Source organism: Narcine bancroftii, chromosome 13 (assembly GCF_036971445.1).
Source record: "Narcine bancroftii isolate sNarBan1 chromosome 13, sNarBan1.hap1, whole genome shotgun sequence".
NCBI classification, from domain to species: domain Eukaryota; kingdom Metazoa; phylum Chordata; class Chondrichthyes; order Torpediniformes; family Narcinidae; genus Narcine; species Narcine bancroftii.
In genome coordinates, this window is record NC_091481.1 from 35,485,316 (window position 1) to 35,508,489 (window position 23,174).

Sequence of the window (23,174 nt, forward strand, 5' to 3'; positions counted from 1 at the left end):
TTATGAATCTAATAATTAGATAGTTTGTAAGTTGGTATCTTCAGTAAAGAAATGAGCATTGTAGGTCATTGGATCAGTAGGAAAACAAAGCGGACTTACTGATGTCCTGTTGGGATTTGGGAAAACCAAACTGAATTACTGCCTCCCTATTGGGGAGCTCCCATTTTGACCTACGTGGCTCGCCCCCGCAATATGGTTGACTCGAAATATCCACTTTAGAGATATTCAAATGGGAGAAAGCAACACATTGGCTAGGGTCATCGATTGTTACATTCATTCACACATTTCTTGTCCCTCCTGTCTCCAATGGGAGGACTGTAGGCTTATTTTATATTTTCATACAATATAGAAGGAGCCATTTGGTCCTTCAAGTCTGTACCAATCCTTAGAGCTTTCCCATCATTCCAATTATTTTCCCTGTTCCTTTATTTTTTCACATGCCCATCAACTTCCCTGCAGCCCCTGGATTGTCCTGTCGCCCACTGACCCACTGGGGGCATTTAATCTAAATGGGATGAGGGAGGAAACTGGAACATCCAGGGGGATCCCAAAGGGGAGTCTGGGCAGACTCTAAACAAATAAGAAGTAAACATAGGGTGCTGGAGGTGTTAAATCTCCCTGGTTCCAAGAGCTTTGTAAGGATTTCATCAAATGCCTTTTGGAAACAGACAGTTCTGGAGGTCAGGTCCCTGGAGGGAAGCAACTCCACCTGCTATCGAATCTAGTAGTTTATGTTACAAAGGCCAAAACTAACATGAGTTCTAATCCCACCATCAAGGTTTGGGAATTTTGGAAGTCAGTTTAAAGAAAGGCAAATTTAGAAAGAGTGACCAAACAAAACAAGGTCTCTGAGTGTCTCAGACAAGTCGGGTGACTAAAGGTAGGCAATAATTGTAAACACCTGGAAAGTGAGCTAAGATAGAAACAATGAGACCTCCTGTTTGGAGTTACAGCGGAATCTCCGTGAGCGTCTGCTAATTTTACATTGTACGATCCTAACTGTCTGTTAAATTAGTGCGTCGGCCAGAAGAGCCATTTGATTTAAATGGGAAGATCCTAATTCACCTACGTTGATGCATTGGCTCTCTCAAGTTATTTCATGTTTTAAGTTTAGAAAAAAATTAAAGGCTGCACTTTTGATACCTCTGTTAAGTTTGAAGAGACATAGGGACTTTGTATAAACTTATTTTCGTACGAGTTCATTTGTATTTTGACTTTACCTTCTCGATTTCTGTCAAAGACCTGATAAATAGTTTGTAGAGAACTCTCAGTTTAGGCTGCCCAGTCTTTTTGTTCTTTCAGTCTTTTTGTTTATTTTGGTAGATCAGATGAGGCTTTTAATAACAGTTTTTTTTTTCTCTTTTTTGAATATTCCAAATTGAGGAGAAAAGGACAATGTTGTTCAATATGTTACAATGTTGTATTATGTATTGAAATATATTGATGTTTTCTGTGTTCACTGTTCGATTCTGGATTCTATTCTCCTCGTGTATTGAAGATTGAAAAAGAAAGAAAGAACAAAAAAAATGAGTACGTGAGATGGGATTAGGTGGCGGGAAATCCGAGACGCTATTTCTTTTGCAAATACACTGCCAGTGTTGTTGGAGTATTTAACTGTGCTGCTGTCACAAGAGGTTTCCTTCTGTTTTCTTTGCACAAGACAGTGGTGTGAACAGAATGACCAGTGCAAGCGACTGCACCTGTCCGACCTGCTGGTTTCGCCGCTGCAGAGGCTGACGCGGTACCCGCTGCTCCTGAGGAGCCTTTGGAACAGAAGCTCTGACGCAGCAGCAAAGCAGGAGATCGAAGCCATCATCAGACGGGTGGACCACTCTATCTGTGAGTGCACCATTCCCAACTCAGGCTAGCTCTTTAACTACTTGTGACTGGCGTTCAAGTTCAAGGTTCCATGCACCGAGATGCAGGGATAGAGGGGGCATGGGAGATCTGGGATCTTTTTGATTATTTAGAAGTGGACACAAAGTAAAAGGGCAAATGATTCAACCTCCCAAGAAGGTAACAATGCTGACACCTTCTCCCAAATCCACACCCCCAGGTCAGGATTTCTAGATACTTTGGTCACAGGAACCAGCCTCTCACGCCACCAGTTCCTCTCATTCATATAGACTCTCCTCACAGACTGCGCAACGTTCCTCACAGAATGGTCCCCTCATTCAAGAAATCAATCCACTGATGAGAGTAGGTCCCAAGTGGAATTGCTGAGAACCCTATGGGATGGGGTGGACTTGGTTTGGCATTAGATCTGTGGATGCAAGAAGATCCCTCAAGATCACATAACACTCCACCTGGCCATTGAGGAACCTTCTTCCATGTCTGTGCCCTATGAAATCGGAGTGCCGCAAATGGTAGACTCACTGCCTTACAAGTCCAGAACTCCAGGTCAACCCTCACCTCGGCCGTTATCCGTGTGGCATTTGCACATTCTCCCAGTGGTCATGTGGTGATCTGGATGATTGTAATGCTCCTGTACCTTCTCCTTGATGGTCGTGTGCTGGATGGAATGGGTCCTCACTAATTCTTTGAGCCCTAATTAAGAGATGCTCCTGGAAAATGATGCCAATAGAGGAAAAGGAGACCCCGGTGATCTTCTCGGCCATTTTGATAATCCTCTGTATTGACTACTAGTCTGATGCTTTGCAGCTACCAGACCACACAATGATGAGCCAGACTGGACACTCTCAATTATGCTCCTATAAAATGTGGCCAAGATGGGGACAGTGGTCTTACCCTCATCACCCTCCCTAGGAAGTGTAGGTGCTGTTGGGCCTTCCTGAAGTCCACATTACCTCCTTTATCTTGTCCCAGTTGAGACTTGGGTTGTTGGTCTTGCACTATTTTGTGAGGGTCCCAACCGCCCCTCTGTGAGCTGATTTATTACAGTGCTACATGGGTGGTTGATGGTCAGTGGGGACTCAATGTCATTAAAGGCCTGTTTCCAAGCATTGACTGTCTATGACTTGAGACGCAGCCTTCCCTTGGTGATATGACACCCCAACCCCACTCACCCCGATGACAATCAGCTATTTCCCACCCACAAATGGTGATCTGTTGATCAGCAGGCATCCCCGGTTCTCCAGCTCAGAACTGCCACGTGAACCAGAAACTGGAAGTAGCTTCGCCAACCAACCCACGGCTTGAATCGTGCTTCAACGTGGAAATCACTTTTGCTGACAGATTGTTTGTGCGTGTTGTGTCAGGTGATCTTGAAGGGAAGGTGAAATGGCTGGAAAGGATTCACAAGTTTCAGCAGCTCCAGGAGTTCATTGTTTGGCCTCCAGTCTGGGAAAGGAACAAGAAAGTCTTCGTACCTGAGGTTGGTCTGTTTCCCATGTTGCTTTATTGCTGTCCTGAGCCCACTGCTCTTCTCCTCTTCAGCTCTTGATTGGCTGATGTGAACTCATGTCAATTTCTGTGCCTGCATCCAATCCCAGGGCATTGGCATGCATCTCCTATTTCTCGTGGGTCTTCTCCACATATACTCCACCCTCCCTCTGGGCCAGAACATGTGAACTGCCTGGTGGTCCACGGGTTCGTTACAGATGGTACGAGGTGATGCAGCGAGGACGAATATTACTGTTGCGATCAACAGCAAGGTTTTAAATCTGGCAACAAAAGAAAAAAAAATTAAAAATTCCAAACCAAACTGGACAAAGTTCCCACCGGCGGTCTAGGGAAGGGCTCAAGCCCCCCCCCCATCCACCACCATCCTCCCCCTCATGCCGAGGTGATTCCTGGGTTTGTTACCAGGGCTCCACAGTGAGTAAAAGAGTGTTTAAGGTTGGTGAAAAGGTTGAGAAGCACTGACGTAGGTGAACTAGCCAATCTCCAGTTCAGCCCTCTAATGTTCCTCTGATCCCAGTATTTCTCCCCCAACCTATTCCCCCAACTGAAATAATTGTTCCAAGTGAATACAATCAGATTTAATGTCAGAGTAAATACATGACATCACATACAACCCTGAGATTCCTTTTTCCTGCGGGCGTGGCAGAATTACCACTAATTGGTAGTGCAAAAAATTAAACTGTACACAGCATGAACATGTAAACAAATAAATGAACTGCAAACAGATAACGAATGTAAACAAACTGCAATACAGGGAGAGCAAAAGAAAATCAATTTAAGAGTCCTTAAATGAGTCTCTAATTGAGTTTGTTGTTGAGGAGTCTGATGGTGGAGGGAGCAGCTGTTCCTAAACCTGGTGGGTGTGAGTCTTGTGGCACCTATACCTCTTCCCTGATGGCAGCAGCGAGAACAGAGCGTGTGCTGGGTGGTGAGGGTCTTTGATGATAGCTGCTGCCCTCTGACGGCAGTGTTCCCTGTAGATGTACTCAATAGTAGTGAGGGTTTTACCTGTGATGTCCTGGGCTGTGTCCACTGCCTTTTGGAAGGTTTTAGACTCGGCATATTAGTGTTCCCATGCCAGACCGTGATGCAGCTGGTCAGCACACTTTCCACCACACAGCTGTAGAAATTTGCCAGGGTTCCTGGTGTCGTACCAAACCTCCACACTCCTGAGGAAGTAGAGGTGCTGATGTGCTTTCTTCACGATGCCATTGGCGTGTTGGGTCCAAGAAAGATCCTCTGAGACAGAGACTCCCAAGAACTTAAATGTGCTCACCCTCTCCACCTCTGATCCCCCAGTTATCACTGGACAAACCCAGCCTACTTTTCTCCCACATTAAAAACAATTCCAAAGTGTTTAAATGTAACACATTTAAAAAATAATCACAGGCCTCGCATCAAGATATTAGGGCAACTGAACAAAACTCTGATCAAAGATGGAGTCATTAAGGAGAATAATAACACACAATTTTCTGGGAAGATTCCAGGGTTTGGAGTAGAGACAGCTCAATGTACAACTGCCAGCGGTGGAAGAATAGCATTTAATCCAAAGGAGCAATTAGAGGAGAGCAGGTCCCTTGGAGTGCTGCTCAGTGAATGCAGAGTAACCAAGAACTCGACTCAGCTGGGCAAAGGCATTCAAGGCATAAGACCTGGCTCTCTACAGGAAACAAAAACACGACAAGCAAAGAAAAGGAATCCCAAGAGAACGTCATGGATGTACGCCAGGGCTTGAAGCCAGCACAGAGCTCCAAGGAAAGCCAAGCAGCACAGCATTCAACAGCACCATGTTCCCCAATGAGTTGGACGTGTTCTATGCTCATTTCGATCAAGGAGGGTTGGTGCAACAGGGAGGCAACATCCACATCAACTATGATGGTGTAAAACATGAAAATCTACAGACACTATGACTGAAGTAAAAACTCAGCAGGTCAAACAGTGTACTTTAGATAGCAAATATAAAGATACATAACCAATGTTTCAGGCTTGAACACTTCATCAAGGGATGGACAAAATGTAGGTAGGTGCCTGAACAAAATGGTGGGGGATATACCAGCAGGAGGTAATAGGTGGATAAGGGAGGGAAGGTACACCAGCCATCAGGGGAAGGGAGAATGGTTCTGTGAATGGAGAGTGAAGGGCGTGGAGAGCTAGAGGAAAGAAGTCAGGGATGGAGAAGAGAGAGAGAGAGAGAGGAAGAACAGGGAATAGACTAGCAGAAACCAGAGAAATCGACATTAATGCCATTGGAGATTGCCCAGATGAAAATTTGGAGTTACTTCTTCAACTTACAGGCAGTCTTGGTTTAACAGTGCATGAGGCCAACGGACAGACGTGTCAGCATTGGAATGGGGCACAGAATTGAAATGGTTGGCCCCTGGGAAATCCCTGTAATTGATGCGGACTGAGTGAAAGTGCACAGCAAAGCGATCTCCCAGCCTGCGTCCAGTCTCTCTGATGTAGAGAAGGCCGCAAAGAGAGAGCCAGATGCACTAGATGACTCCCGCGGATACACAAGTGAAGTGTTGCTTCCCTTGGAAGGACTGTTTAGGACCCTGAATGGTGGTGAGGGAGGAGGTGTGGGCACAAGTGTGGCATTTCCTGCAGTCACGGAAAGGTACCAAGTGGACGTTAATGGGAAGGGATAAGTGGATGAGGGAGTCACAGAGGGAGCAGTCCCTAATGAAGTGTCTGATGGTGGGATCACATTGTAGGTAATGGAAATTAAGGAGGATAATGAGTTGGATGCAGAGGCTGGTGGGGTGATAGGTGAGGATGAGGGGAATCCTGTTTTTGATGTGTCTAGGGTCAGAGGAGGCTGGGGCAGATATGTGGGAAATTGAGAAGATACGGGTAAGGGCTGAATTGGTGGTGGAGGGAAAGCCACAAATTTGGAAGAAGGAGGTCATCTCGGATGAGCTGGACTGGAAGACCTCCTCTTGGGAACAGATACAATGGATTTTCATGGATACTGCTGCTGAAGTCATGGGAGCTTCTTGTGGAGGCAATGAAGGGTACTGCTCTCTCCTGGCTGGTGGTGTATGTCTTGAGAGTGGGTGCTACAAGCGGAGAATGTTCAATCACGCTCCTGATTTGGGTGCTATGAGCAGAATCACTCTCTGCAGGTTCAGAGCCACAGCATTTAAGTGAGTGGTCCAGATGGTTTGAGGTTTTGACTTCGATATGGTGGACAGCCAGCACCTTTTTCCTGGGACGATAATAGCAAATGCAAGATGACATCTGCTTAAGATGGGTGGAGGAAAGTTCAGGGGAGGAGTGACAGGTAGGTTTTTTTTACTCAGGGAGATGCGGGTGACTCTTAAATAGGCACATGGTTGTAAGGAAAATGGAGGGTTATTGCTGGGAGGATTCGATTGTTGTGGAGTAGGTTTACTTCGGTCAACACAGTAAGTGAAGGGCTCATCTCCCTGTACCTGACTCTCTGTTTCTCTTGCCTCTCTCCCCCTTTGTCTGGCATCTGTCTCGATCTATTATGCTTCACCTCTACCTGGTTTACCAATCCTATATAGAAGTCCCGGTCCCACCCCTCCCACCCTTTCCTCTTTATTGGAAATGGAATAGAATGATGGGAATTCCCAGCTGGTCAGACAACACGTGAAAGGAGAAGGTCACATGACAAGAGGATGACCTTACAGCAGAAACCGGCCAGTTCTAACACAATACAGCTGATTTTCTGACCTGGACTCCCCAAGATTGCAGTGTGCCCAGTCAGAAGGCAAGGTGCCATTCTCCAAGGTAATGTTGGGCTTGATTGGAACCATAAGGGAGGATAAAAAGGTCACTCCAACACCGTCACGGGTCACTCACCCCAGTCACCACACCAGAGTTCAAGAGGGGTTCCACCATCACTTTCACTCTGCGTCACCACCACCCTCCCACAGACCTGCTGATTTCCCTTCACAAAGAGAATCCCTTCCCTTGCCTGCCTTAATTGGGCAGGATTACAGTAAGGTTGATATCGAAAGACTGGTTCCACTGGCCATAAAGATAATGGCCAGGGGACGTCATGTGATGCCATAGGATCAGCACATGAGGACCTGGTTCCCTTGGTAAATTAGTCAAAGAAAGTGCTAATTAAGTAATGTTTTAAATGTTCGGCTCCGAATCATGGGTCCTCTACCAGCATCACCTACGGCTCCTAGAACGCTTCCACCAGCGTTGTCTCCGCTCCATCCTCAACATCCATTGGAGCGCTTACACCCCTAACGTCGAAGTACTCGAGATGGCAGAGGTCAACAGCATCGAGTCCACGCTGCTGAAGATCCAGCTGCGCTGGATGGGTCACGTCTCCAGAATGGAGGACCATCGCCTTCCCAAGATCGTGTTATATGGCGAGCTCTCCACTGGCCACCGTGACAGAGGTGCACCAAAGAAAAGGTACAAGGACTGCCTAAAGAAATCTCTTGGTGCCTGCCACATTGACCACCGCCAGTGGGCTGATAACGCCTCAAACCGTGCATCTTGGCGCCTCACAGTTTGGCGGGCAGCAACCTCCTTTGAAGAAGACCGCAGAGCCCACCTCACTGACAAAAGGCAAAGGAGGAAAAACCCAACACCCAACCCCAACCAACCAATTTTCCCTTGCAACCGCTGCAATCGTGTCTGCCTGTCCCGCATTGGACTTGTCAGCCACAAACGAGCCTGCAGCTGACGTGGACTTTTTACCCCCTCCATAAATCTTCGTCCGCGAAGCCAAGCCAAAGAAGAAGAAATGAATTAATACTTTTTAAATGTATCATAGTACTTCTGCTTTACAATAAAGATGCCTCAGAAAAAAAAGAAATTAGCTGCAGCCTTACCTGGAGCCCAACGAGAAGAGATTTGAGGCCGACCTCAACAACGAAACAGGGAGCTAGTGCTTGAACTGCTCCTTGGGTGAGTGATTCCCCTCAAAGATATCTCTACCAGCGTCACTTATCTGCAACTTTGGAGAGATGGCACAAGAAGTGATACATGCGCGGTACAGCAAAGCACAAGCCACCACTGGGAGTAGGGCCACGTCAATGGAGAAGTCAGGGACCCCCACTTCACTGGGAGTAGTGAACCCCCACCCCACGGGGACACCCACCCCACTGGGAATAGGGCCACAAGTCATTGGAGAAGTCAGGGCCCCCCACTTTAGTGCCGGACGACAATGAGTCGGGTTCCAGAGGAAGACCTGCAAGCGAAGATGAAGAACAACAGCAGGAAGAGGGGGTACAGGGAGTTAAGATTATTTCGCAGAGTAAGGTAGAAAATTTAACTGCAACAATAATGTCTGATTAAAGTAATGAAAATGAAAGAAGAAATGAAGGGATTGAAGAAATGAAAGGGGAAACTAACAGAGTGTTAGAGGTTGTGAATAAAATGAAGAAGAAATTAGATAAAAGGGATAAGAAAATAGCAAGGGTACAGAGGAAATGCAGCATGTCGAAGACAGGGTATCGGTGAATCAAAAGCTTTTAGAGAAAGTGGATGTATTGGGAAACTTTAGTAGAAGGAATAATATTAAAATATTGGGCCTGTGGGCCCAGATTCAATTTGTTTTTTTTTCAAAAATGGATCCCTGCAGTTTTGGGAGAGCAAAATTTTGAAGATCCAATTGAAATTGAAAGAGCTCATTGGGCTCTGAGACCAAAGCCTCTTCCAAACCAGAAACCACATACTATATTAATCAAATTTTTATGTTATGAAGATAGAAAGTTCTAAGTCTCTCTGTGAGAGGGGCAAGGCAATGGAAAGGCCCACTTCAGTGGGATGGAAATAGAATTTTATTTTCTACTGATTTGAGTGAAGATTTACTGAAGAAAAGGAAAGAATTCAACCCAGCTAAGAAAGCTCTTTGAAAAAGGCTATATACTTATACAACGTTACCCTGCGACTTTGAAGATTTTCGTTCCGGGAGACCAAAATAAATTTTGCTCAAGTAGAATAATTCGCCTGGCGTCTCCCTTAGAATGCAATCCCAAGGAGACGCTTCATCTCTGCTGGAATTAACTATTTTCTTTTCCTGTTTCATTATTATTGGAAAAGAGAAAGTTTGTAAGATGAAAAAAATTAGAATAAGAATTATTCTTTTTTTCTTCTATATTTCTTTTTGATTTCTGGGATGTTATTTTATTTGTGGATAACTCATTAAAGATCATACAGTAAATATATTGAGGGAGTCGAGAGGAGTGTTATGAGATTACGTGTGTTTTTGTGACCTTGGTCGCAGCCCGTTTAAAAAAAAAAGAAGAGTGAGTTGGTGGTGGTGTACATTATTCAAACAACATTTTCAGGGAGGGTTTTGTTTTAAATACATATAGTTATAAGCATGGAATTATATATTTTTCAAGTGTTTATCTGTTTTCTTCTTTCCTCTATTTGGATTACTGGAGGAGGTTCGTACTAACACATAGGATGTCAAACAATGGAATTAGGAGGAGATTTGCAGGGGGAGGTAATGGAAGTGCGTGAAAGGGATTGATTATAGTTTACCAAAATGAGTAAGGTAATTAAATTTGTAAATTTTAATGTTAATGGGTTAAACAAACTGAAAAGGAAGAAAGAATTAATGGGAGTTGGTGGCTTTTCTCCAAGAAACACATTTAACTGAGAAAAAACTCTTGAAATTAAAAGGGGACTGGGTTGCATATGTAGTTTCTTCTTTGTTTAATTCTAAGGCAAGATGTATGGTAATTTTGCCAAAAAATTAATCTTCCATTTAAAATTCAAAATGTTGAAATGACCCTGCAGGGAGCTATGTAATGGTACATTGTCAAGTATATTCTGAATTATGGGCTTTTTAAAATTTGTGTGCTCCAAATATTGATGATGAGAAATTTATTCAAGAAACATTTCTTAATTTAGCAGAGGCACATGAGAATACTTTAATAAAAGGAGATTTTAATTTCTATCCATTGTTGGATAGATCAACTCGAGTAGTGACGAGAAAAGAGCAGCAAAAGCCACCAAATGGTGTTGATGAGAAACTTGAATTTAATAGAGGATTCATCCGAGAGAAAAAGATTATTCATCTTATTCAAGTAGACATGATTCTTATTCGAGAATTTATTTATTTTTAAATTTCTGCACAAATGCAAACTAGGATTCTAGTAGCTGATTATAAATCAAGGATCTTATCTGATCATTTGCGTTTATTAATAATGACCAAAATGCCTAATAAGGAGAATACAGTTTATAGATGGAGATTGAATTCATTATTATTGAAAAGAAAAGATTTTTGTGTGTTTTCTGAATTTGAACACTGTAAATGATAAATTTACTATACTTAGTATAATTCATTTAGCACATTTTAAAAAAAAAGGAGATTTGAGTGTTGCAGTCACTCTAGATGCAGAAAAAGCATTTAACAGACTGAAAGGGGACTTTTGGTTTAAGATGTTGGATCAATTTGGATTTGGACTAACCTTTGTAAACTGGATTAGGGCATGATATAATGCTCCTTAAGTTAAAGTAGTGATTAAGGGCAAGATCCTGCACCATTCCATTTGGCAAGGGCAAGTAGACAAGGACATCCCTTATCTCCAGCTTTGTTTATTTTGGCCATAGAACCACTTGCAGAAACAATATGGAGTGATTTTGAAATTAAGGGATTTAGGTTTGGTCAAGAAGAGCATAAAATTAGTTTATTTGCAGAAGACATTTTAGTATATTTAGTATATATAGTAATGTAGCATATTTTATTATATATAGTATAAATATAGTATATTTAATTGAACCTGAGACTTCTTTACAAAAACTACATGTTAAATTGGAAGAATATGGAAAATTTTGGGTTATAAAATAAATTGGAATAAAGTGAAATGATGCCATTAATGGAAGGAGACTACAGTTAATGGCAAAAGGATACTCAGTTTAAATGGCCAAAAGATGGCATTAAATATTTAGGGATCCGTAATAATAGTCTGAATAATTTATATAAATTGAATTATTTATCATCATTTTAAAAGTTTTTTTTTAATGGATCAATTTACTTATAACTTTAGTGGGAAGGGTTAAGATAAGCATATTTCCAAGAGTACAACATCTTTTTCATGCATTACCTAGTTTAATACCTCAAAATTTTTTTCAAGAATTGAACAAATATTAAGGAAATTCTGCTGGAAAGGTAAAATGTCAAGAGTTTCTATAGAAAAGTTAACATGGAAATATGAATTGGGAGCCTTACAGCTTCCTGGTTTAAAAAACTACTATCGAGCGGCACAAATTAATGTTTACTTTTTTCCAACATGGGTTAAAATAGATTTTAATAAAATATGAGAGAGAAAAGCAGAAGAATTCATATACAAATGGGATGCAAAATGTTTTGTGTAGAAACACCATTGCTGATTAATACCTAGAATAAAATAAATGATGAAATTGGTACAAGAGGATGTGTATCACCTAAAATGTCTTTGTCTCAAAATTCTCATATATTTTTCAAAAGGTAACCAATTTTTAGATATTTGATTTTGTAAGGGTATTATAAATGTTGAAGATTGTTATGAAAAGGGGTTAATTAATGTCATTTGAACAATTGAGAAATAAATATGGAATAACCCAAAATACTCATTTTTTTGTTATTTTCAATTGAGAGCATATTTGAGGGAGAGCTAGGACCAAACATGTTGATACCGGGATGTAATGAAGTAGAAATTCTTATGAGGAGAGGAATTGTTAAGAAATTTACTTCTATAATGTATTCTTTATTACAGATAGGAACTCCGCAACGTGGAGTTCATCAGTCTAGACAGAGATGGGAACTAGACTTAAATATTGCAATTAACGAGCAAAGATGGGCAGATCTTTGCAGAGATTGTATGACTAACACTATAAATGTAAGGCATGATTTTTTACATCCAATTATATCTGACACCACAAAAATTGAATAGATTGAAATCAAAGTCATCAGATCAATGTTTTAGATGTGGTGAGGATGTAGGAAATTTTTTGTATTCAACTTGGTCATGTCCCAAAGTAAGACATTTTTTTGGATGAATTTAGGGAACTTTTTGGAACGAGCTACAGTTGTCGAATTTCCGCAAAAATCCAGATTTATTTTTATTAGGAAATATTGAAGAAACAAGACTTAACTTAAAACTGTCGATACATTAGTTGGAATTTGTCGCATTAGCGGTGGCAAGGAGATGTATTGGTTACTTGGAAATCACATACGCATTTGGGTACGGCAAGATGGAATGCAGAAATTCAAAGATGTATTCCTTTGGGGAAAAATACATATAATTTGAGAAATACAGTAAATTTCTACATTTTTATAAATTGCCATCTGTATATTCAAATATTAGCTTTAAATTTATAACGTTGTGGTTCCTTTACCTCTGAATTGTATTAAAGATCTCCAAAGAACTAACCTGGGGGGTTAGATGGCATCCCCTTTTATGCCGTCGTGAATGTTTCCTTTTATAACTATATTGGATCTTGTATTAATTATTTTGAGGGTGGGGAGGTTTTGGTGGGATATATACCATCATGTATGTAGTTTCCACCTCGTTTCTTTTTTGCAATTTGTGTTATATTAATTTTTGACTACTACATGTATGGAGAAAATGTTAAAATATTTAAAAAAAAGATAATGTCCGGAGAGCACACAAGGGATCACCATAGTAAAGGAGAGGGGGAAGAGACTGGAGGAAATGTCTGTCAGTGAAGTCTCCAGCCTGTTGAAAAGGTGATTGATGGCTAGCACCTCATGAACTCCAGGGGAATGAATCAGCTTTGTGCTGGAGTTGTCCTCTTCCAAGAGCCGCACTGACCTCTCTGTCTTCGGCCTCTAAGCTGCTCCAGGGAAGCCCAGTTTAAAATGTTGAGCGTCATTGATGGCCCTTCTGACCCACCCAATCATACCCAATTAGCCGACAAGCCCCGTACATTTTGCAGGGTGTGCGGAAACCCACGCAGGTTACAGGGAGAACATGCAAACTCCACACAGACAGCACCAAATTTGAACCCAGGTTGCAGGTGCTGTAATAGTGGCACACTAATGGCACCACTCTCAGCTTCAGAGACCAGGTTCGACAATGATCTTGGCTGCTGTCTGTGTGGAGTCTGCATGTTCTCCCTGTGACCCATGTGAGTTTCCACGGGTACTCTGGTTTCCTCCAGCATCCCAAAGCTGTGCAGCTGGGTAAGTTAAATGACTGCTGTAGATCTCCCCTGGTGTTTAGGTGAGTGAAAGGATGTGGGGCAAGATGATGGAATCATTGCGGAGAATAGGCCAACATGGAGTCAGTGATGTATCTCTCCTCAAGTCAGACGAGTCCATGATGTCAGAAACACAAATTCTCACAAATGAGTCTCTTTAAGATCGGTGACACGACAAGCTTTATTCTCAAGTCTGCAGAGTTGGACTCAACCGGCTTCTTGCCAAGTCGAGCCCTGATACATACAGTGCATTGTTTTTTATACAATTTGCTTGTCCTTCGGCATCTCCACTACACTGCTTTAATTGGTTAGTTTTTGCAGAATCATCCTGATTACTGTTAGTCACGCACACCACGATCATTTATGACCTCTGCTCACACCAAATTCTGTTTTTCACTCTTTATCAATCTTTGGCTCCTGCATGTCTCTCTGTCGTTAAATCTGTTGCAAGTCTTTTGTAACATTTTCCAGCTAAACTCTAGTGGTTAGCCCCCTTTTATGACTAATCATCACATTTTAACTTAAACCCTTTTTAACCCAAATTCTCTATCTATAACACATGACATCTTTCCTCCAGTGATATCTCAGCATGGAGTTCAATGACTGACTATTTCACATTTCCCCTCAGTAGGAAACTCGGTTCTGATGTGAGGCCGTCAACCTGGAACACTCAAGCAGTTGCTCTCTTTTCACAGATGCTGCCTGACCTGCATTCTCTTTTATTTCAGATTTCCATCATCTGCTCTGTTCTACATCTCGCAGTTCTGTGATTTTCCTCTCTCCCCTGACTGCTGTCGAAGTGTGGATAACTCATTTCGCAGGAAGTGAGTTGGAGGAAAGCCAAAATAAACTTGGCGTGTCACCGAGATCCCTTAACGACTTCTACAGGTGCACCATTAAAAGCATCCTGTCAGCGTGCATCCCTAGGTGGGATGGGAACTGATCCGCCCAAGCCCACACTCTCCGTTCCATCAACTCCATCTACACCTCCCACTATCTTGGGAAAGCAGCCAACATTTTAAAAGATGCATCCCACTCTATCCAAACTCTCTTCAGCCCTTCCCACCAGGAGTGAGATCACACACCACAGGTTCAAGGACAGTTTCTTTCCTGCTGTTATCAAACTCCTGAATGAATCTTACAATAGTAAAATTATGCTGTGTGTTCAGTACCAACTGATCTCTCTCTGTCGCCCTCCCCTTCCAAACTATGGCTTACTTCTTGTACTCTGTACAAAATGTCGAATCAGTCTGCTCACAAAGCAGCCTCTGTCAATGCCCTTTGGTACATCTAACAATAAACTTGAACTTGGAATGGTGGATCCCTTTCAGGAGCGGAGAATGGAAGGGCTGGACTCTCTGTTGAAATCTATAGACGTTCAACCAAAATAAAAAATGGCAAAAGACGTAAAGCAGCCTGATTGATACCTTCGTGGTTTTATCTCAGAAAGTCAAGAAACTGGACATCCTGTTCCTTCCTTCCATCCTAGACCATGCTTGAAGTAGAACGATTGATCACGCATAAATCATCCATTTCAACCACACAATAGAACTATGAAAACTAGGCTTCCATAAGGGATCGTGGTCTCACTGCCATCACCAGCTCAGTGAAGTGGAGAAGGTGCAGTCACGATGATTGGCCTCAGTGTCGTGTCTCCAGATAACCTCACTGCTCTTGTGCAGACATTGAAGAGCTTAAGCGATGGTCTGATTTGTCCCCTTTCCAACTCTTCGCAGAGTCTTCGACATCTGCTCAAAGATAACAGTGCAGATAGTCTCCTGTCCCCGGCAAACAGACAGCTTATTTATGAAGGAAGATTGACCCTTGCAGGTAAATGTCACTCATTTCAGAATGATCAATTTTAAAAAATCAATAAGATTTAAAGAGTGCAGAGAAGATTTACAAGGATGTTGCCTGGACTTGAGGAACTGTTTCACGGGGAGAGGTTTGATAGGGGTAGACAAATTATGAGGGGTCGAGATGGAGTAAATACAAGCAGGAATTAGAAAAACACAGAGGTTAGGTGAGACAAGAGGGATGAAATTAGATATTTAAGGGGAACTTCTTCACACAAAGAGCAGTGGGAGTGTGGAACGAGCTGCCAGCTGAAGTGGTGAATGCTGGCTTGATTTTAAGATTTTTTAAACATTTGGATGGATGGATGGGAGGGGTATGGTCCGGGTGCAGGTCAATGGGACGAGGCAGAATCATTAGTTCAGCACAGACTAGACGAATTGAAGGGGCCTGTTTCTGTGCTGTCGTGTTCTATTGGAAGTGTTGGTACTTTGTGGTCAAATGTGTGAAATAAACTGCTTCTAATTCACTTTTTTTTTTATAAACAGAGGCTACAAAATTTGTGGATGTTCATTTGTTTCTGTTCGACGACTTGCTTTTGCTCACAAAGATTAAAAATGCTAAAAAGGTAACGAGTTTTGTATAAAAGCAGGAAATAGATGGCAAGTTCATGTGGCAGCAGGTCCAGATACATCGCCAGGGACGGCATCTTGAGAATAGTGGGAGCAAAACATAGGTAGAGTTGCGGCCTCGCACCCCCAGCAACCCAGGCTCAATCCTGACCTCTGGCCCCACTGGTTTGGAGTGTACTTGTTCTCCCTGATTTCCTGCAGGTTCCTCCCCCGTCCTGAAGGTGTGCTCGACTACTGGTCGGTGGGTGGGTCAGTTGGCTTGTAGATGATACAAAGATTGGTGGAGCTGCAGATAGTGTAGAAGGCTATCACAGGCTATCTATAGATCCGTAACAGATATGGGCAGATAGAATTTAATCCAGACAAGTGTGAGGTGTAGCACTTTGGGAGGTCAAATGTACAGTTCAAGGCAGGCCTCTTAAAAGTATTGATGTGCAGATGGATCTAAGGGTCCAGGCTCATAGACAGAGGCCACACATGTAAAGGGGGGGGGGGGGGTGGGGAGGTGAAGAAGGTATATGGTAGAGTTGGCTTCATTGGGTAGGGCATTGAGTATGAAAATACAGAGGTCTTGTTGCAGCTTGACACTGAGAATTCTGTGTGCAATTCTGGTGGCCCCTTTTCAAGAAGGATGTGGGGTTTTTGGAAAGGGTACAGGGGAGGGTTACCAGGACGTGGCTTGGTTTAGAGGGGATGAGTTGTGGAGAAAGATTAGACACGTTTTTTTCTGGAGTGCCAGAGACTGAAGCGAGGCCTAATCGAGGTGTATAAAATCATGAGAGACATTGATAGGCTGGACAGTCAGAATCTTTTCCTCAGGGCAGAAGCAGCACACACTGGAAGGCCTGCACTGAGGGGAAGTTGGGTAGTGATCCATGACTTCTTTGATGGGTGGGAGAAGTAGCAAAGGACCATGATGAGTGGAGATTCGGAGGTGAAGATTTTTTGTGTTCTCCGGCAGAAAGCAGCTGCCCTGGACACTGGGTTCAGCAGCTCCTCGTCGAGTGTGGAACTCCAAGCTATGGGCAGGGATGGAGTAGTGTGTTGTGTACTCGAACAACCCATCCCACTGGACAGAGTAACACTGAAGAATGTGGACTCATTCCATTCATCCGGTATGTTCCGCTACTTTATTAATGTCTGTTTGGCTGCATGACCCTAGACCAGTGGTGTCTAGTACATATGATGCGCAGTTAAAGAATCCAGATTAACCACTTGAACTTGTGATTGGACAATGAAAATGAGTAATGGCCACCGCCATTGATCATGTAAGTTGTGCCCTCACACACAACTCTTACCTCCTGAGTACCCATCTCTCTACCTCTTGTCCTTCCATAATCGTTCCTTAACCCATACTCCCACATCACGTTAGCGTGAGGGTTCCATTACAGTGCCAGTGACCTGGATTCGAATCTGACGCTGTCTGTAAGGAGTTTGGCACATTCTGCGTCTGTGTGGATTTCCTCAGGCCCTCCGCTTCCCTCCTACGTTCCAAAACACACAGGGTTGGTTGGTTAATTGGGTGTAATTGGCCAGCATGTTTTTCATGGGCTGAAATGGTGTACCATGCTGGATCGTTAAAATTAAATCATCCATTTTCAAGGCCTCTTTCCTGATTCCATCTACCCACACATATCATCCATCACTTCCTGGACGCATCTGCCCTTTATCTGCTTCCTACTATCACCCTGTGTCAGATTCCAGCACGAATAGTCTTTGTGTAGCCAATTATTGGTCCCCACCTGCTCTGCCTGCCCATCATCCCCCACTTACCGGCCCCCATCTCCACCCTCCTCAATCCACCAATCACCTACCAGCCTCTGTGTCCGCCCTCCTCAGTCCACCAATCACCTACTAGCCCCTCTCACCCCCTCCTCTTTCTATTGGCTGCTTTCCCTCTCGACCTGCTGAGCTCCTCCAACAGTCTGTGACATGCCGTGAACTTTGTACTTGTGTGCAAGTTGGCAGGGAGGTAGGACGAAAGCACAAATTAAGCAAAAAATGCTCACTCAGTGAGTCAGGCAGCATCTGTGGAAAGGAAAGGGATTCATCTTTCAGGTCCAGGGGCCGTAGTCACACAAAGGATTGCAATCACAATTACAAATATTGAGTAACCAAAGAAATGGTGTTAAAAATAAACAATTTACTTAAAACTGAGAGGATCCAGACACTAGAATTCAGACCAAAAATCACTGCTGAAGGAACACTCAGCAGTAAGTTCATCCGTGGAGGGAAATGGAGTCAACATTTCAGTTCAAGGGTGACCCTCCTTCTGGACCAGATGAAAAGCCTTGCCTCAAGCAGTTGTCTATTTCCCTCACAGATGCTGCCCAACCACTCTTTACACAAGTGTGAGAGTTTTACTTTCCTTAGTTACTGACTGGTGAGAGGCATTTGCGTGCAAGTACACGTGACTTTGCTATAGAATGTAGATGTGTTAAGTGGTTCCAACCGCACGATGTTTGTGGACAAGTGGTAATGCCCTGGCTCCTCTACACAGTGATTTCTACTTGGATTAAGACTGTTTATTAATGTGCGGGTAGAATAATGGTTTATAGTTCCGTCCTTCAAGACACGCCTTCATCCTTGATAATCATGTACACACTGCCCTCAAATATCGTTTATACTATCAACAGTTGCAGAAGTGACAGGTAACAATGGAGTCATTGCGAGCTGCAAACGTGCCTGGGTTACATGCAGTGGTTCGGGAACATCTAGGCGTCATGTCAGTTTTGCCACTGCATTTCCCAGGAGATGTGCTTTTCCCATCAAAGAGCAGCAGGTTTAAAGTTGGGCTGACATATCTCAGTGTCAATGAGTCCTTCCCCAGTTCTCACTCTTTCTGTACCCTTCTGACTCCTTTCCTCCACTGCCACATTGCCTCACTTCCCAACTGTATCCACAATATTAACCTGTGCTCCTCCCCCTGCCCCTTCCACCCTCCTCCCCACTCCCCTTTGCTTCCTATGGATGGTGTGCGACCCACTGAGTTTCTCCAACACTTCTGTACATTGCACTTGACCCCAGCATCTTCACACTTGTTTGATTCACAGTGATCTTCTTTATGCAGTCTGCAGGCACAGACATATCAGTTTTTGTGGGACCTGGTAGAAATCTGCTTCCCATCCCCTTCATTAACCCTGCACCTTCCTTCTCCTGCAGGCTGTGGGCTCCGTGATGCTTTTCTCGTAATACACCAAAACAGATACCAGCAATGTATAGGAGTCTTCACACTTCAAGCCCAGTCAGAGTCTGTTAAGGTAAAGTTAACCATGAACACAACTAAATCCTAACTTGGGAGACTAATCAGCATCAAGAATATTGACTGTCAGATTTCAATGGTCAGAGCCCAGAAAATGGGAATAATTAAGACATTCAAAAGACACTTGGACAGATTGATGAACAGGAATCTCTAACCGGAGGCTTGTGACTGTGCTGTGCCTCAGGGATTGATGCTGGGACCATTGTTGTATGTTAATCTGTATCAACGATCTGGATGATAATGTGGTAAATTAGATCAGCAAGTTTGCAGATGACACAAAGATTGAGGGTGTAGTTGACAGCGAGGAAGCTTTCAAAGCTTATAGAGGGATCTGGAGCAGTTGGAAAAATGGGATTCAAAACGGTAGATGGAATTTAACCAAGGTAGGACATGCACAGAAACAGTAAGGCACTGTGGAGTGCGGTAGAGCAGGGGGATCTGGGAATACGGATACATAATTCCCTGAAAGTGGCGTGACTGGTAGATAGGGTTGTAAAGAGAGCTTTTGGCAAATTGGCCTTCCTAAATCAAAGTATTGAGTATATGAATTGGGATGTTTTGGTAAAGTTGTATAAGACATTGGTGAGGCCAAATTTGGAGTATGGTATGCAGTTTTGGTCACCTAGCTACGGAAAGGATACTAGATTGAATGAGTGCAGAAACAATTTACAAGGATGTGGCTGGGAATTTGAGGAACTGAGTTACAGGCAAAAATTAAGCAAGTTAGGACTTTATTCCCTGGAGAATCAGAGAATAAGGGGAGATTTGATAAGAGGTACCATATATTCTGTTGTATATAGGGTGATCCTTCAAATTAAAAATATTCTCCTTAAAATCAGGGTCGTCCTATACAACAAATTCTCACTTTGATGACTAAGTCTCAACACACTTCCCACTGGCTCCAATGCAATCTCGCACATGCCCTATTAGTTATTTGTGAAGTCTCCGCACTTTTCCGCATGGTCCATGCGCCCGGTCCGACTGCCATTGGCTCCGTACAGGCTTTAAACATCCTGTTACAGTGGTTTCTTTTCAAACATCCAAATAAAATTTAAACCTATAAATGATCATTTATTAGAATATTTTGATTTGCTTTTCACTGCATCCACGGTAATGCATCAGCGATAAGTGCCAGATTTAGGGGTCATCTTGTTCAAAGGTATCATTCAGAACCAACATTTTAGGTAGAAATTCTGGGGTTGTTCTATACAACAGACGCATTATACGGGGATACAAAATTATGAGGCTATAGACCAGTGGTTCTCACCTTTTTTCTCTCCACTCGCATCCCACTTTTTAAAAAAAAAATTATTTTTCACACCATAAACCACATTGACCATGATACATACATATTCCTTTTCAAATATATACACTTTAAGTAATCCCTATACTATCTGTGATTAGTAAGGGATTGCTTAAGGGGGAAGGGAAGGTTGAGAATCACTGCTCTTGATCCAATTGTTACTGAAATATTTTGCTTGAGAAAAATTGTCATTGGCCCATTTCCTTTGGAGTTCTGAAACCGTCCACATAACGAGTCAATGAGGTACGATTAAAGCAGTATCAAACTTTTTCTTTCCACCCACATCCCACCTTAAGCAATCCCTCACAGAGCACCTATGGCACAAGGAATACTTAAAAGTGGAATGTCAGTGGAAAGAAAAAGGCTGAGAACCACTGCTATAGACAGAATATACAAGCCCACTTTTCCCACTGATGCTGGGTGAGACAAACTAGAGGACATTGGTTAAGGGCGATAGGGGAAATGTGAATATGAGAGGGAACTTCTTCACGCTGAGAGTGATAGGAGTATGAAATGAACTGCCAGCTGAAGTACTCTATTTTGACATTTGTCTAGGTACATGGATGGGAGGAGAATGGAGGGCTGTGGTCCAGGTCAATGGGACTAGGCAGAATAGATGGGATGAAGGGACTATTTCTTTGCTGTGGTGTTCTATGGACTTAGAAAGTTATTGACCAAATCCAGGAAAATAGACTATAGTAGTAGCCCAGAATGCCAACTTGGTCAGCATGGACCAGAGGGCCTGTTAGAACTTGTAGATAATGGTCCAGATTTATTTGCTTGTCTTGAACATCAGAACTCAGTTCAGGATTCTCTTTTCTTCATGCCTCATGCCTGTAGTGGGAACTGACTTAGAATTCCAGATGACCGTGGCTCACTCTGATTGCAGTCTGTGTTGCGTCAGGACAAAGGTGCAGGTGCACAAAATTGAACAAGGTTCTTCTCTTTCAGAAAACCTGGATATCACAAATTGAGACAGCGTCGAATGCTTATAGAAATACGATTGACCCTCCTCAACCCCCTCCAAGATCAGCTGTGAAAGAATCTTCAGAAATTTAACACCTGCTAAAACAAGGCTAGTCATAAACTGTTCACTGGCCCACGGCTGTTCTGGGCATTTTGCAAGAAAATCTACCTCGCATTCAATTTTGAGAATATTTCTTATTTTTAATAAAAGTTAAATGCTTTTTCAATGTTAATCACAAAATTCTGTGGACGCCGTAGTCTTCAGTTTTCTTAAAGTGTTGTAGCACAGGATAATGCCAGTTCATTGTTCCTCATCAGATGTTGAGCTGTGGCTGCCGATATCTCAGCAAGGCTGAGGAGCCGCTGACCACTTGGCTGTGTTAAACAGGTCACTAATCTGCCTCTTGGTCAGATCACTCAAGACGCTGGACATGGAGGATGCTACCAGTGCAGTGAAAGCCCAGAGTGTAGCAGCTGCTACAGGCACTGGGATTGAAGCCTGTCTATTTCTGCTCGAGCACTTCTTATGGATGTTGCGTGACCAACTGAGTTTCTCCACCTCTAATGTACTGCACTGCAGCTGTAGATTTTCTTGTTTAACAGCTAAAGCGTTGAATTCTCTGCAGGAATATTGTTTACCCCATTTTATGAACAATCTTTACAAAAATAGCCTTCAATAGTAGTGAACGGGTCTTCCAATTAACCTACACCCCCCAGTATGTTTTTGAAACCCATGCAGACATAGGGAGAATGTACAAACTCCTTAAAGAGAGTGCTGGATTGGAGCCTCAGTCCCGATTGCTGGCACTGTAACAGCGTGGCGCTAACTGCTATGCCCTATTTTTTTGTCCAGGTGAATGGTAACAGGCTTGTATCCTGGGGATTCACCAGTAACAGTCCTGGAACTGACTGGCAAATCAAAGATCATGAATGCAAATATCATTAATTGAATTGATTTTCACAACCAGCAGATATTGAGGAGGAAGAATGAAGATTGTGTCTGTGGGGAAAGGGCCTGTGTGAGGAAGGAGTAGGTTGGCAACGATGCCTCCTCCTGCCATACAGAGTCACACAGTGTGGAAACAGGCCCTTCAGCCCAATTTGCCCATGCTGGCCACAATGTCCCACTCCACACTATTGCCACCTGCTTGCATTTGCTCCATCTCCCTCCAATTATTTTTCTTAATGCAATAGTATTTGTCTCAACCACCTCCAGTGGCCCGTTGCATACACCCACATCCTCTGTGTAAAAAAAAAGTTACCCCCTCAGGCTCCTGTTCAATCTCTTCCCAGCCCCCTTTGTCCTTGGATTACAGATTCCCCTTCCCTGGGCAAAAGACCCTGCATTTTCCTGATCTATTCCTCTCATGGTTATTGGCACCCTGAGGTGTGTAAATTTTCACACGTTGCCAACCTCCAACAGTAACACCAGGATGGATGTTAAATGCCAACATAACCAATTCCCACAATGCCCTTCACCAAATATGTTCTCCCTCCCCCTCCCACAAAATGCTTAATTGAGAACGATACATCCATACAAGATGGACAAAAGTGCATCTGCATGCAAAACTCCTTTAAGTGTGTTAAGACAAAAACCTCCAACATTGCGATATGACATAAAAGCAGAATTCATTGGAAACATTTAGAAGGCCAGGCAAGACAGAGCTAATGTTTCAGTATGTTAGACCCTCTGTCAGAGTTGGGAACA

General features: G+C 43.1%; 1 protein-coding gene across 5 annotated transcripts in view; it reads left to right on the forward strand.

Annotated features, from left to right (window-relative positions):
- plekhg7 (pleckstrin homology domain containing, family G (with RhoGef domain) member 7) overlaps positions 1 to 21,707 on the forward strand; it is an 87,441-nt gene extending 65,734 nt beyond the window's left edge. For 4 of the 5 annotated variants that reach the window (XM_069908170.1, XM_069908173.1, XM_069908171.1 and 1 more), the window contains 7 exons: positions 1,665 to 1,839; positions 3,219 to 3,334; positions 15,246 to 15,339; positions 15,852 to 15,931; positions 16,897 to 17,050; positions 19,098 to 19,195; positions 21,452 to 21,707. In XM_069908170.1, the coding sequence (XP_069764271.1) occupies positions 1,665 to 1,839; positions 3,219 to 3,334; positions 15,246 to 15,339; positions 15,852 to 15,931; positions 16,897 to 17,050; positions 19,098 to 19,195; positions 21,452 to 21,559 (825 nt within the window). In that variant the 3' untranslated portion in view covers positions 21,560 to 21,707. The remainder of the gene's footprint in view (positions 1 to 1,664; positions 1,840 to 3,218; positions 3,335 to 15,245; positions 15,340 to 15,851; positions 15,932 to 16,896; positions 17,051 to 19,097; positions 19,196 to 21,451) is intronic. The other variant, XM_069908174.1, reaches the window with a different exon arrangement.
- Positions 21,708 to 23,174: the final 1,467 nt, after the last annotated feature.